We start from the raw sequence: 16,479 nt of genomic DNA, 5'->3' as shown, positions 1-16,479 counted from the left end.
CCTAGTTCCAATTTTGACTCCTTGAGCCACTATAGGGAGTACTTGTGCTTGAGCTCCTGCTGCCAGTGCTGTCAGGACAGGGAACTGCCCTCACTTGCAAAGCTATGCAAGGGCAAACCTCATCCAGTTCTGTTGGCTCCTTTCAGATGGGAGAATGTACTCCTCTTCTGTTTTTACCACTTACTACGCTCCAAAGCTTTCAAATAGTTACTTTTTAAAAATATTTCTTCCAAATATTTTAATTGTTATCTGCCAAAGAGATGGTCTAATAAAAGCTATTTTACCATTATTGGTAGTGAAACTTTCTCTGATGTACTTTGTAATTGTTGAATTGTAACTGCTATCTAAGTTACTAAAAAATCCATCCATATGCTGAATATGGTCTATTCTCTAGATCATTATTTGCCTGGAAATGTGTTTTCAGAGGAAAAACACTGCAAAAATAGCATACTTTTAAATAGCTCAAATAATTATTATATTATTAATTGAAAACATAACATTTTTTAATGCCAGGCACAATGGCATATGTTTTATATGCATTGCCTCATTTAATCCAATAAGGTAATTCGTATTATTGCCCTGTTGTGCAGATAAAGGAACCAAATAGAAATGATCTGGCGAGAGAATTTACCAAAGTGACACAGCTAAGGTGTTTGGGATCAGACCTTAGTACATCATCACTTACTCTTGCAAGCACAAAGACTTTGTCTCTGGGCCAAAATGACCAAGGAACTTTTTTTGTAATATAAAAATTTTTTTTTTGTATATGGAATATACATGCATTTTATGTATGGTTTATAAACCAATTAGGGCCAGTAGAGAGGAAGATGTTTAATATTTATAGAGTGTGATAACTGATAGAGCAAGGCTCAGGTGACAGGAGAGAATGAAGTTAATTGTTGAAGAAAGTCTGTCCTTGAACAGATGGAAATCCTCCCTTAGAGTGAAGGGAAGGAAATATATTGGTGTGGTTTTAAAAAACAAACAAAAACATGCTTAAGAGAGGAGACAGAATGTAAAGTGAGTGATTTTTTTTGATAAGAGAGTCTGTTAGGGTAGACTGAGAGTTTGTTGAGTGGCTGTTGGGTGAAGTTTTAGGGAGAGTGGCAGAAGTTTAAATAATTCCCTGAAGTAAATGGTAGAGGAGGCTAAACAGTTAGGAAGAGTGATTGACTGGAGCTCAGAACTCATCTGGAGCCCTATGTTTGCAGGTGCATTGATTATGTGGCTTCCTCTGCTGTCTATGGTGACATTAAAAAAGACTTGTGTTCATCTGAGAGGATTTACAAGGTCTGAGTGGTGGAAGGACAAAGATACAAAAAATTGTGGGTGCTTTTTTTTTTTTTAAGATTTTATTTTTAAGTAATCTCTACACCCAATGTGGGGATTGAACTCATGACCGCAAGATCAAGAGTTGCACACTCCACTGACTAAGCCAGCCAAGCACCCCATGGGCGCTTTTGTAGTAGTATAGTTTTCTGTATAAATATGTGAGATTTGCTGAGTTGATCTGTTAGAAGTCTTTCTTGAATTTGATTCCCAAGTGTGAGATGTAAGTTATTTCAAAAATAAAATGTGATGATCCCTAGTGAAGAAATAGTGTGGGCAAGATGTATGATGTGGTGAGAAAAGCTTGGAACAGTGGCTCTGAGTGCCATGATCCTGACACTGATTGATTAGATGACATCAGAGAAATCACTAATTTAGCCCCCAGTTAGTTGTTGTGCAAAATGAAGGCAGCCCTTAAAGTTCTACATCTTTTTTTTTTCCAGCTTCCAAGATAAGTGATGGAACTCATTTTTAAAATAAGCTGAAAATTGACCACTAGGTTTTGCTTTTTCAACATTGCCATAGAAATTTAGGGCAGTGGTTAATATAAAATTTAAAACCTTCTTAATAGTTCTAACTTTGTGTATGCCTTCCGCAGAAACTTACTATTTGATGTATTTAGAAGGATTAAATATGCTTTGACTATAAGTCACATTTTCTGTGAGGCACCTAGATGAATAAAACTATGTATATAAATATAGTAAATGACAGCATTATTTTCCCCACATCTTACCTTACCTATTTAGGAAATCACCCCTTAAATTTCATGTAGTAGAATAGAGTGTATGCATATAAACAATTGTCATTTATTATTCTGGGGGAATTCTCTGTATTCCTGATCACCTACTTATAGGACCCATGCAATGCTATTCAATTTCTTCAAGGCAGGAATCATCCTAAAGTAAATGAATAATCTTTGACTCTAATGAGCCATTCTCTCCTTTTGGTTCCCTGTGAAAGTAATGGATTTATTTTCTCAGCAGGGTGAGAAACAGGAGCACATTCTCACAACTGCTGGATCATGTGAGCATCTCCTTCTGTTACTGATGACTAAAAACTGACTTAAACAATTACTGGATCTCATGAAAGTATATTTATATTTAACATCTGGGGTTGGTAGTCAGTGGGGGGAGTCCTTTCTGTGTCTTTATCAGTTAGATCTGTAACTTTTATGAATCTGAGGGCCCTTTAATGGACTACCAATGGAATGCTTCTCTAGCTGGGAAGGTGAGGCATGTGGACCTGCCTGACTGCTGCAGCCCAGCTCGGGGATTTGTCCTTTATGAGCACCTCATGGCAGATGCTATTCTGGAAAGAAGTGAGAAACCTAGGCAGACATGTTACACTAGTGCTTCTCTGAGGTTGTAAGGCCTGTATACCCAGAAAGGCCATCAGGGTGCAGAACTTTTCTTGTTTCTGTGAACTACGTTAATTTCGTGCATCCAATCAACAATTTATTAAGCACCACTGTGTGCCAGGTCTTGGGAACACAGCAGCAAAGAAGACATAGTCCCGCCCTCATGGATTCACATTCTAGTGGGGGCAAGTAGGTGCTAAACAAAGAGTGATGAGCACAAGGGTGGAAGAGACCATTGTTTTCTGTGGGGCAGTGAGAAGGAGGCCTCACTGTAAAGGTGATAGTTGAGCAGCAGCCTGGAGGAAATAAAGAAGTCAGACTTCTGTGCTTTTGCATGCTTTTGTGCATATTAAAAAACCACACGTGGAGATACAAAAGTATTTAAAAGCTCCTTCTCTACATTGAAACTAGAAGAATGTTTTTTTTGGGAAAGCATGAATCCTAGGGGCCTGTGGCTTGGTGGGCAGACGGGGTCTTTTTGTGAAGGAAAAGATGCCCCTTCTTTCCAGGCAGATGCCTGGACAGATATTGGGGGAGTAGACAAGGGCTGGTTTTTGGCTCCGGCTCACCTCTCCATCACCTCTCCAGCTGGTCATCGTTGTGTGGTGCACAAACTCCTTAGCCCAGGAGCCCTGCATGAAGGTGTGTGGTGGCATTCTGGGTAGGAGAACCACAAGGTCAAAGATCCTGAGGCAGGATGGTGTTTAAGAACCAGGGAGGCCAATGTAGTAGAAGCTAAGGGAGCAAGAGGGATTGGAGGAGACGGGGTCAGACTTTGGGTTTATTGATAGTGATTATAATTTTAGTAAGATATTTCTTTAGTTCTTGCAGGTTTTCAAAGAACTTTCATATATGATTTTGTATGATTTCTAGAGCAGCCCATCATAAGCATGCAGTTAAAAAAAGTAATACACTTAGCAAGTACGGAAGCATAGAATTTAACTACAGTTCTGTTTTCAGCACTTTTCTTTATACTGCACCTTAAAGGTTCATTAGTAATCTTAAGGCATTTAAACTTAAAAAAAAAAGCGACACCAGTTCCCTTACAGAGTTCTATTTTTTACAAAAACAGAACTTTCTGAGCTCTGTTGTGATTTGAAGTATCAGATTACTGTTCTTTTTCTGTAGTTCAATAGATTTTTAAAACTTCTCTATTGCTGTGACTTAGATGTACTCATTAAGTCATTTGCATCTATTTTCTCATTTAATGAGTATCTAAAATATTATCTTTCATATCACAACACATCTTAGAACTGTGGCATTTTAGCTAACCCAAACCACACAGTTGTTACACAATTAATAAAACTCTCACACGAAGCACTTCTTTGGCTGAAAGAATTCTCTGCATATTAATCGGGGCTGTCCTATGAATGTCTTTCAGCTGGAGATGGAAAAGCTTCAGCTACAAGCCGTTGAGCAAGAGCACCAGAAGCTGGCGGCCCGCCTGGAGGAGGAGCGGGGCAAGAACAAGCACGTGGTCCTGATGCTGGTCAAGGAGTGCAAACAGCTCTCAGGCAAAGTAATAGAGGAGGCCCAGAAGTTAGAAGAGGTGATGGCCAAACTGGAAGAGGAAAAGACAAAGACAAGTGCTTTAGAAGAGGAACTGTCTGCTGAGAAACGAAGAAGCACAGAGATGGAAGCTCAGATGGAAAAACAGCTCTCCGAGTTTGACACGGAACGGGAACAGCTTCGTGCTAAGCTGCACCGAGAAGAAGCACACACCACTGACCTCAAAGAGGAGATAGACAAGATGAAAAAAATGATTGAGCAACTGAAAAGGGGAAATGACAGCAAGCCAAGCCTCTCTCTGCCCCGTAAGACAAAAGATAGGCGCGTGGTCTCCATATCTGTGGGAACAGAAGGACCTGTGACAAGGTCTGTTGCTTGCCAGACAGACCTGGTGATAGAAAGCACTGACCACGTGAAGAAGTTGCCTTTGACTGTGCCCGTAAAGCCTTCCGCAGGTAGCCCCCTAGTTCCTGCCAACACGAAAGGAAATGTGTGCACCGGTGCCGCTCTGGGCAGACCAGGTATTGACAGGCAGGCTTCCCATGGTGACTTGATTGGCTCCTCTCCGCCTACTGTCCCACCTCCAAGTGCAAACAGAATTGAGGAAAATGGACCCAGCGCTGGCTCAGCCAGTAGCACACCCCCACTTCCCAATAGCACTGCCCCTCCCACCGTGCAAACGCCAGGCATAGCTCCCCAGAGCTACTCACAAGCACCGCCTGTGCACAGTTTACATTCACCGTGTGCCAATGCGTCTTTGCATCCAGGTCTCAATCCACGAATCCAAGCAGCTAGATTCCGATTTCAGGGCAATGCTAATGACCCAGACCAAAATGGAAACACTACCCAAAGTCCTCCATCAAGAGATGTCTCTCCTACAAGTCGTGACAACCTAGTGGCCAAACAGCTAGCTCGGAATACTGTGACCCAAGCACTGTCGAGATTTACAAGCCCTCAAGCAGGAGCACCCCCAAGGCCTGGAACAGCCCCCACAGGGGACGGTGGCACCTGTCCTCCAGTCGGTCGGACCAGTTTAAAGACTCCTGGTGTAGCACGAGTTGACAGAGGAAACCCTCCTCCTATCCCTCCAAAAAAGCCAGGGCTCTCCCAAACTCCTTCTCCACCACACCCCCAACTCAAGGTTATTATGGATAGCAGCAGGGCCTCCAATGCAGGGGCCAAAGTTGATAACAAAACTATGGCTTCGCCTCCTTCCAGTTTGCCACAAGGGAACAGGGTAATAAATGAGGAGAATCTCCCTAAATCATCTTCCCCTCAGCTGCCACCAAAACCATCCATAGATTTAACTGTGGCACCGGCAGGCTGTGCCGTTTCAGCCTTGGCCACGTCTCAGGTGGGTGCCTGGCCTGCTGAAACCCCTGGACTGAACCAACCTGCATGTTCAGAAAGTTCCCTTGTCATTCCCACCACCATTGCCTTTTGCTCTTCCATAAACACTGTTAGTGCCTCATCCTGTAGAACAGGTGCCTCAGACAGCCTCCTGGTAACAGCATCAGGTAAAGGGATTGCAATATTATACCCTTTTTTAAGAATGTGGCCTGTCTTCTCACTTGCTTTAATTTCCTTCACATTGCCTTGAAACTTTTTTTTTTATTTGATAGTTTTTTCCATTGCTTTCTATTCTCTTTTCTTTTCTTTTTCTTTTTTCTTTTTTTTGGTTGTTGTTGTTGTATTTTTCTTTAAAGGCTCCAGGGTATGGTGATTCATCTTGCTATATGAATTACGGTTCCTTTATGCTAAGTGCTTTCTTTTTTTAAAATAATCTGAAAGTAATGGTTTGGAACACATGGAGACCATTAATTTAGAGATACTAAAACATTTTCCATGGGAAGAAAGACACGCTGTTGCTTCTTTTCAAATATTTATCTCACAAGACTTTAATATTAGAGGGTCATCACTAGACAATCTGTGTTCCATTCTATCCCTTGTGAGATAACGTTAAAAAATCCTTTCAAGTGGTTATTAACACTACAGTCTATCTTGGGGATTATCCAGTTGATTAGATTCACTCTGTAACTGTTGTGTTCTAAGTTTTAATATCGGTTTGATACTTTTTAACATCAAAAATAGAATATATATGTTTTAAGTCTCTGTTCTAAGTTTAGTTTATTTCAAGCTGTTTACTCTGTTCCAAGCTGTTGTCTTCCAACCCTTGAACACAGATGGATAACTTAGCATGTGGGCCATATTAGAAAAGGTTTTCATTGCAGATGTGGTTTATGAAGTCACTGAATCAGGGACTCTTACACAAAGAAGCTGATAAAAAACTGGATTTTCCCCTTTTGTTATATGGTGCTAGAGGAAGCATTGCTTTTTATTGACGTGACTGGATTAGTTCTTCACTGAGGAAATGCGGCTCTAAAATAACGTTGTAGTGTCAAAGTTCTGTTGAAACTTGAGAGAAGTCTCTTACTGTGGGATCTTAGTGGCTACCAGAGAACACTGGTTCTAATGAGTGGGAACTTTAAGCATTGAAGGAAGGTTTGGGTAGTGTTGCATTTAAAACTCAGGGTAGGAGGAGTGGGAATGAGAAAAATAGGTACCACCGTTCCTGCTAGTTGTTAGGTAATGAGAGCAATGTACCAGGACTCACTTATCCAATTATAAGCTGTCTCCTTGAAAGTATGCTGCTTGAGAGGCTGTTTGTATTTTGGTGCATAATTGGGAATTGGAAACCGCATGGCCTTTGATGTCAGTCAGATCTGCATTAGAATCTAGACTCTGCAATTTATGGCTGTGTGTTTAGGTGATTTTCTTGGACTGAGCAAGTTTTCTCATTCTTAATATGGAGCTTATGCTACTCATATGGGGTAGGGTGGCTATTAGGATTAACTATCATAACGTGCAAAGAGCTTGGTATTTTAGCAGCATGAGTGATGAATAAATAGAAGTGATATTGCTTCATTGATACTGTTGCTTAAAATATTTTTGAAAATTTGCTTTAGAATTGATGTCACTATTATTGCTTTGTGATGTCTTTATAGATGTTCAACATTCCATACTTTTTATTCAAAATGGTATACCCGAGCTGGACAGCCCTTCTCATGGCCTAAAATGATGTTAGCTTCTTCCATAGCTAAATCCATGCTCAAAGGAAGAATTTTTGCTACCATTCAGGAGAATCAGAGAATGTACTGTAAGGTCTTAAGGCAGTGACAAAGCACAGGTTCCAAAAATGTTTGCAGCAGTGGTGGTGCTGTTGACATAAACTCACAAACTGTAAAACAGAAAATACTTCCTGGGATACAGATAAATTTTGTCAGTTTTTAAGAACTACAAACCCATCTTCGCTTTGTACCTTGATGCTTTGCCATTTATTGCCTCAGTGGTTACTGTGTTCCAAGGTTCAGCTTCAATGTCTTTTGGTTTCAGTAGAAAAGCTTTAAAATCGGGATCTATAACCAAGGAACATTTTGTCAGCAGGATCTTAAGTTAAACTTTAAAGACTCAAGAATTCCAAGTTTTTTATACATTGGCCAGAATGACCTAACTAGGACAGAGTGGAATTGTGGATAAAGGAGCTATAATCCCTCTGAAAAATGCCCTTTGCTTATATCTAGAGAGCAAAGGAGAAGAAACAGTGGCAGCAAAAGAAGTAGCTGCCACTGAGGATCCGTGAAACTGATTCCTCATTTTCTATTCCCTGATTTTGCAATTTGGCCAAAATCTCAGAATTTCAGGATTATGCTTGGTGGGATAAGTTTCTGTGTTATTTGATTACAAGGAGTTTCGTAGTCATTCGGCAAGCTTTTGGGAGCATGTAGTCTGGGGAATAGTAAAGTTATTACAGTTACATAAGAAGGGTGATTAAATCAGCCATGGGTGTAGGTCAGCCTAAATTTTCCAAATGAGATCTAGGATTTCAACTGCTTTCCGTTTGGATTGCCCCTATTTTTGCTGCCATGCCATTGCAACTAGGAAGCACCAGAGCTCCCTCCATCCTGCTTCTTAACCTATCTGTGCCTGGGTGAGCTTGTGCCTCTCCAGATCATAAGCTCATTGAAGGCGATTAATCTTCTTAACAGCCACTAATGCCATTGTGGTTGGTAAGAGAAGGGCATGAGGACAGAGCTCCTCTGCCAAATCCTTGGTAGATAGATCTCTGTTCCAAATTCAGTGAGAAAAAATGCTCTGGGCTGAGTCTAAGAAGGAGGGTTAGTCCATTTCTGCCTCTCTCTAGTATCACCCTAAGAGCACATTCGCTCTGAGTCATTAGCTTTCTCCTTTAAAAATGAAAACATTGACCCAAAAGAAAAATAATAGTTCCAGACCAGAAAGACTTACTAAACTTGCCTGTTGAATTTTTCAAACAGCAGTACACTACCTCTCCTTTCTTGGAGAACCACTAGATCCCACAATCTTTAAAACTGTAAAGTTCTGAGTTTCTGTATCAGCTTACATCTGTGACAGACAAACAGGATTAAGCTAAAGTACTGGGGAGAATTGCAATGACAAAAAGATACCATTTTAATTACTCTGTTAGCAATTTTTATGGCCAAATGTTAAATTTTTAAATGGCATTTTGAATTCTATAAGTGAATTAAAATGTCTTGTTCCTCCTGAACTTGTCCAATGAACACGTTTTAACTGTTAGATGAGCAGAGGCCTAAAACCAGAAATCATCCCAGGCAACTGAGTTTTCATACCCTTGGAAATTTGTTTTTGTTTTTGTTTGGTACATTTTGTTTAATTTGGTTCAGACAGTTTTTCTTAGTTAAACATACACTTAAAAAATTATCACCCATGTATGATTGGCTTAAAGTCTAAATCCAAAAATGAGATTGATCTGAGCCATGACATTAACCTTCTCTACACTCTGAAGCTGATGCCAGAAGCTGTTCTCAATTCCTCTTCCCTCTTGCATTGCATGGTCTCCGTTCCCTTCGTCCACCGCATGTTACTAATGTTTGCAGACTGCAAAGCTGAATGACCTTTTTCTAACATCATTAAAGTAGCCGTATGACGCAGGTCTGTTCTCCCATTACTTAACCACTTAATGAATATTACCGTTTCTTATCTTTGTTGGGAGTTTCGAATGAACAATAAAGTCTCATGGTGAAGGTTTTTTTTTTTTTTTTTCCGGTATTTATAGCAGGATTCATTAAAACAAGCAATTGGAAATGACAGTGGGGATAAAAAAAATTATTTAAACTTTAAGAATACTTGGTATTTATAGAGCATTTTTATTTTGTAGAATATTTTTAAAATATATTGCACACCTCTAAGCTAAGGAAATAAAAATTCATATATATTCCTCTGTTGCTTTGTCTGACAGAAAACTATGATTCTTGGGTGGTCTAAAGATTGAGAAAATTTTTGAATAAGATATTTTCTCTTTCAGATAGCCTGGCATTAAAAATAGGGCTTTCCAGGGTATTGTATCCCAAGTTTCCACATAAGGCAGTTAAAAATATATCTATATTTAATATTCCTCTAAAGCATAGAATTGCATTAGAAAGAAAGAAAGAAAGAAAGAAAGAAAGAAAGAAAGAAAGAAAAAACCCAAAAGAATAACAAACCACTTGATATATACCTGTTGATATTCTTTACAGGGTATCAATAACCCAGACGCTTTGAATGAGATAGAGGAGGTGGGGGTAGAGGGGCTCAGAGGGAGAGAGAGGGAAGGAGAGGGGTGGGGAGAGAGGGCCACACAAGCTCCAGGAAACTCACTGTGTGTGAGCCACATTCCCTCCTGTTCCACCGAGGACCTCTGTGCAATGCCTTCATGTTACCTTTGTGTTTGCTATGCAGTCAAGGCATCATACCTTGGTGTTTATAATTTCTCTGTTTATCATCCATTTCTAATAAGTACTGATTTAATTTTTGTGGGCTTGTTTTTTTGTTTGTTTTTAAGAAAATACAAAAGGTAAAATGTACCAGAGAGGAGCCTTCTTGTAAGTATGAAGTAAAAATACTACTTTTGTAAGAAGAGCTAATGAATATCAATGGGAAAATATCATAAAGTTTAGATAAATATTTAATTTTATGAGCATTTGAATTTTGTATGTCATTGCAGCCTAATAGGGTAAAACAATAAATTATTCATGGACCCAAAGAATTAATTATGAAGATGTAATATCCAGCTTTTAATAAGCTGTCTAGTTTTATTTTTATAACTTGCTTTTTTCACAAAGAATTTTTAAAATACTAAGGAATCCTTTGATTTTAATATTTATTACTTTAATGTTAATTAAGTCTCAATTATCTGAATCTATTGCTTACTAATGTAACACCCATATACTTAGAATATCATCCTGATAACCAAGGTGGACAGGACATAAAACATCCATCTATTGTGTCCTACTACAGAGAATGTTACTGGATTTATGTAGAAAATGTACCCTGAGGAGTGAATATGTGCCCATAGGCCCCTGCATCTACACTGACGTTACTCTGAGGTATTTAGGGCTTCATAAGGAAGAAAGTAAATAACTTATTTTGAAAGTTAATTGTATCTAAAACACACAAAATACCTATATATCACATTGAATAAACATTTTTACTTTACTGTTTTTACAGCCTTTTGACCAAGGAAGAATTCAGAAAATTTTCCATGCTATATGCAGCCGACTTCACACACTTAACAGATTCTCTTCTAAAGCTGCTAAATACTGATGAGAAATATCTAACTATGATAACTCTTATGATTCTTGTTAAAACTATATGGTAGACTGTCCTGTTTTGTTGGCTGGCTAAAAGTTTCTGGTACACAATTTGTAAAGATGGCCACAATTTGTAAAGATAAAGTCTTCAGAATTGTGTATTGAATATTTGTGCCTGGACACAGTATTCTGGATATAATTATATGTGTTGTGCTTCTATAGCTCTGGATACTAAACAGCACTTGGCCCCCTCCATTATTTTTATTCCCAAATAAGGGAATTCAAGGAATATAGATTTCCTGGCAGTATTTGGTCCATCTTAATGGTCTGTATATGATTTTTAGTTATGTACCTTGCAAACATTGCAAAAGGAAAATCTGTATTTCTTACAGTTATTTCTATCCTATACCTAAAGATGTCCATTCAGTTTTTCAGACTGATATTGAAATTGAGGAAATCCATACATGATTTCAAAATTCAAATTGTTTTGAAACCCTGAAGAGGAATTTGAACTTTCAAATGAGACAGCCATCTAAGTTTCCTAAAACCAGTCACCACTTTAACATTTATCTGTGTAAGACTGACAACTAAAAGTAATTTGTCACCATGGATGTTGATTTAATTAGCAGATGCAAGATTGAAATAACAGTACAGATTTGTGCTAAGTAAATATTAACAGATTGATAATGTTAGAAACCACATAATCCTCTAAGGGTATGTGTTCGTGTCTGTGTGTGTGTGTGTGTGTGTGTGTGTGTGTGTGTGTGTGTGTAATTCAGAAACAAGTGGGTAATACCTGTCTCTTGTCCTTGCTCCTACTCTCTAACTAGGGTCACTTTAACCCACAGGCTGGTCACCCTCCCTAACCCCTTTGCTAATGAGTGGTGGTCCTGCCCCCCTGGCTGGCAGGCCCACCCTTCTTCAGCAAGCTGCTACCCAGGGAAATGTCACTTTATTATCAATGCTGCTTAATGAAGAAGGACTGGACATTAATTACTCCTGTGAAGATGGCCATTCTGCCTTGTATTCTGCTGCTAAGAATGGACATACAGGTAAAGATGGCAAGATCTTACCTCATTGTACCACCCTCTTGCAAAAGGATGGAGAGCCAGAAGCACTGGTAACCATTGTTAGGAGCAAAATGTTCTTTTGGTTTTGATTTTTTTCTTATAGGTAGTAGTGGGTAATTTTTTTTTTAACATGATTCAAAGACCTTGTAGATATTGAAAAAAAAAATCCCAATTGTAGTTCTGTAAAAATGTAAGATTTTATTGCAGCTAGCAAAAAGTAATCTTTGATATTATGCACAATGAAATGTATTGTGTATGTGGAAATTTTGGGTCTACTATGATAAAGCACATTTTAGAATAAAGCCTTCCATCTGTGATCACTTTAGTCAGCACAAAATAGCTCCAATTTGTCTGTTAGAAATACTTGTGTGTGAACGTCAAAGTGACAGGGCTTTCGCACATACTATAGTGAGGGCAAATTTTAGTAGTTAGGGAAGGTCATGGGTCTGAAACTGTTCTGTAGTGGGAACAATTTATAGTTATTTGGATTTTTTAAGAGAACTGAGAAGTTCCACAGCTACAAATGACATATTGACAAAGTCTGGGAATTATTCTTGTTTCTTGTGGTCTAATTTACTAAAACGTATGGTAGTGCAGAAAAAGATGATTTGACTGCAAATCCAAAATCAAATAAGCTGCATGATTGTCGAGTAATTCATAGAAGTTTTCAGAGCTTCGCTGTGTTCAAGTGCACTAAATGGAAGAATCTAAAAGTTTTACAAGTACTTTGAAGTTCTTCTTTACTTCACAAGCATTGTGGGAATTTTCCTTAATGTAGAGAAATTAAGTCTAGTAAATGCCATGAGGAAAATGAGGCCTAGATGATATTTATGCCGGAGTCAGGTAACTTTGTGTGGGATCTCCTTACCCATGAAATTAAGTGTAGGATGACCACCACACAGAAGCATTTTAAAGGTTAAATATCACAAAGTGAGAATTTAACTATTTAAATACAAAGAATGGTATTTCAGTTTGGTAAGTAGATTTAGTTCTATCCAATAACATTCTTTCCTGGGATAGGCTGGTAGAAAAACATGGTGAAACATTTTCTGACACATAACAGTCCTTTAACTCATCAGCAACTCCTCCCAAAGCAACACACGTACACACACGAATATCATGTCTTAGTTGGTGAGTCTGGGCATTAAAATCCTCAGGAAAAGAGTCTACTTTCTTTGTAAAATAGTCTGTGGAGTCTCATATCCACCACAATGGAGTTGTCAGATGGACTGTGCATGGGAGAGGTCCTTTGAGTTTAGCATCTATATAGAGCTCGTTTAGAATTTGGCTCACCATAACTCTAAATGGGGAATGTAAATGGCTTTCTATTAAAATCCATAGACTGTGTGAGATTGCTGCTGAATGCAGGAGCCCAAGTCAATGCTGCTGATACAAATGGCTTCACACCCTTGTGTGCCGCAGCTGCTCAGGGACATTTCAAGTAAGTGATGCTCTTAATTCTCCCCCCCCCCCCCCCCCATGGAAAGAGTCTTTTTATAATTTGCACACATATTTTAGTTCTGGTTGCATGTGTAAACTAGTGCTTCAAATCCATTGGCAAATAAATTCACTAAGTATATTTGAGGATTTAAATGCAATGTAGGATCCTAAATTTACTCTTTTTCTTAAAAGGTAAATAGCTGTATATGAGGGCAGTAAAGAAGAGAAATAAGTTATGTTTCAACCTCACATGAATGAACTTGCTTCTAAAGAAGATAATCTATAGTCTATCAACATATATGTGGTGATAAAATACACTGTTTTAAAGACTGTTACTCACTGTTTTCCATTACCCCAACACCAAAAAAAGCTTTTTTTTTTTTTTTTTTTTTTAACTTATGATGGCATTAAAAACAAATCCTAGGGGCGCCTGAGTGGCTCAGTTGGTGAAGCAACCGACTTTGGCTCAGGTCATGATCTCAAGGTTCCTGGGTTCAAGCCCTGCTTTGGGCTCTGTGCTGACAGCTCAGAGCCTGGAGCCTGCCTTGGATCCTGTGTCTCCCTCTCTCTGCTCCTCCCCCACTCATGCTCTGTCTCTCTGTCTCTCAAAAGTAAATAAACATTTTTAAAAAATCCTAGAATTATATTAATTAAAATAACCTTAACTTCTTATTGGCAGTTGATTCAGTGTTAAATCTCAATATATTCACCTTGTCTTATCGTTTAAAAAAAATTGAAGCAGTAACTTTTCATACTAAAAGTAATTAGAGCAGAAGCCTAAAAGAACCTATCAATGGAAATACATTTAAGTTTAGCAGGTTTCTTCAGTAGCTTACCAAGTCAGTTGAATATAGACAGGCCTTTTTAAAATTAAGAGTCATAGTTTAATCAAGTAGAATGTCACTAAGTTGCTTTCTCTTCCTGTGCTGAACTGTTGTGTAGGGAATGTAAAGCTGTTTTCAACTTTTTATCTAACCATCCTGATAGAAATGTTCTTTAACGTATTTCTTGATTCCTATAATATGGGTTGTAAGGTTCACACTGTTATTATAAATGTAATTCTTAAATATTCAAAATGCATCCTTAAATTATAATATTTTTTCTGTATGTCTAATGCATACCTCATGAGCTTATTGTTGAGGACCATAGATACTGGTTTTGCCATTACGTTTTGCATGTATCCTGAGTCCTCCGGAAGGGATTTTTTCTTCAGGGCTACGCTTTTACGTTTACTGTCACTGGGCAATATGTAGTGCAGCTTACTTGGAAATTATAGAGTCCTAGGAAGGCAGGCATGGTTGGCTTTGCAAAAACGAAGACCTCTAGGGGTTGATTAGTTTAAATGTGTATGAGATACAAACAAACGTCAATATGTAACTTAAGTTTTAAATATATATGAATAAACCAAATATTTTCAAGAAAAGCCCAGGGAGAAAAGCATATATCTGAAGTAAATAAATGAATATGGTGTAAATTGCCTTTTTTTTTTTTTTTTTTGTAAATTACTTCTTAATTTGATTATGATTTAGCCCTCTTTACTCCGTTTATTCTCATCTGATTTTACAAATACAAGCTCTGGGTGTTTAGCCAGTTACTAAGTGCTACGAAGTCTTGAATTTACCTCATTTCTTTCCTCCTTGATTCTCAAGAGCAGTGAGTTTCTGCTTAGATGTCTTTTTCCTTGTAAACTAGTCCCCCTTCAGAAGACAGGATAGCCTCTGCTGTCTCTTCTCCCCAAGGCAGCCCTTTTCTCTGCCTCCCTGCTGCCTTTTATAGTGGAGGCACATGGTGCCCTGCTGTCTGAGCTATTTATAATTATTTTCTCAAGTGAAAATCTCAGAATGACTCAGCAGTCTTTTTTCAAGGTTTAAGTGATTTTGAACCACAAATAATATATATGTCAACCACAGTTCCACCATTCATCCAAATTAGTTAAACATACTGCAAGCACTTTTTTTTTTTTTTACAAGTTGTTTACAGAGAAGTGTCAAAACCAAGTTTTAGCACTTGACCAATGCTGCTATTTAAAATTTTCATGGGGGTAAATTTGTGGCTAAAATATAGCTTCTAGCCTTGCTATAAAACAGTATCCATCAAATAAGACCCACAGTAATTGATACACATCTATCTATCTATAATATATTATATATATATAAACAATTGATGTAGAAAGATACAGAATTGCTTTAGCATTATTTTCTATAATTAACATCTTGGTCAGATGCTTCAGAAATCCAGCCAGTTTTAGTGTAATTAATCATGATCTTGTGTTTAGGTGTGTAGAATTATTAATTTCATATGATGCTAACATTAATCATGCTGCTGATGAAGGACAGACACCTCTATATTTGGCCTGTAAAAATGGAAGTAAGGAGTGTATTCAACTCTTATTGGAAGCTGGAACTGATCGAAGTGTAAAAACCAGAGTGAGTACCAGTTCTTTGGGTTTTGTACTATAATTTACCCTGTCGGCCAACTCTATAGCTAGAAAAACAAAATACACCAAAACCTTGGATTGCGAGTAACTTGTTCTGTAAGTGTTCTGCAAGATGAGCAAACATTTCTGATAAATTTTAACTTGACAAACGAGCGGTGTCTTGCAATAAGAGTAGTACACGATACCAAACATCACATGATCACAACTGAGCCAATGGTTCTTGAAATTCGCTTTGATATAAGAGTGCTTTGGATAACAAGCATGTTTCCGGAATAAATTATGCTCGCAAACCAAAGTTTTACTAAAATAGAGGCTGCTTGGTGTTGCTTTTAGGATAACAGATATGGACAGTGTCTGACCTCTGACTTCTGTTTGAGCATCTGCTAATGAAAAGCCTTGTCTGGTAGCTTAACTGGTCCTTTATCCTCTGAACCTCAGATTATTCACTGTAAAATAGGAAACTGAATACCTGCATCCTGGCTGTTTTCAGAATCAGGGGATATAATGGAGGCGTACTTTTTACTCACTCAACAAATACTTCCTGAGCACTAGCTATGCTAGGGACAGAAGAGACAGCAGGATGTGAAACAGTCCTGCCATCATGGATCTTATATCCTCATGGGGCAGGAGGGGTGACAGTAAACAAGTAAGTAAATAGTTAGTAGCTGGATGTTTAGAAGATGGAAATGCCTGGGGTCGGCACTACTTCAG

At 38.3% G+C, this 16,479-nt stretch overlaps 1 protein-coding gene across 8 annotated transcripts in view; it reads left to right on the top strand.

Annotated features, from left to right (window-relative positions):
- Positions 1–16,479, top strand: part of CTTNBP2 (cortactin binding protein 2) — a 171,934-nt gene that overhangs the window by 95,520 nt on the left and 59,935 nt on the right. For 7 of the 8 annotated variants that reach the window (XM_047849888.1, XM_047849889.1, XM_047849891.1 and 4 more), the window contains 4 exons: positions 4,068–5,712; positions 11,670–11,873; positions 13,233–13,332; positions 15,607–15,757. In XM_047849888.1, the coding sequence (XP_047705844.1) occupies positions 4,068–5,712; positions 11,670–11,873; positions 13,233–13,332; positions 15,607–15,757 (2,100 nt within the window). Of the gene's footprint in view, positions 1–4,067; positions 5,713–11,669; positions 11,874–13,232; positions 13,333–15,606; positions 15,758–16,479 lie in introns of those variants that run through there. The other variant, XM_047849895.1, reaches the window with a different exon arrangement.

This window comes from Prionailurus viverrinus, chromosome A2 (assembly GCF_022837055.1).
Source record: "Prionailurus viverrinus isolate Anna chromosome A2, UM_Priviv_1.0, whole genome shotgun sequence".
Lineage (NCBI taxonomy): Eukaryota > Metazoa > Chordata > Mammalia > Carnivora > Felidae > Prionailurus > Prionailurus viverrinus.
This window is presented reverse-complemented; position numbering and strand designations above follow the sequence as displayed.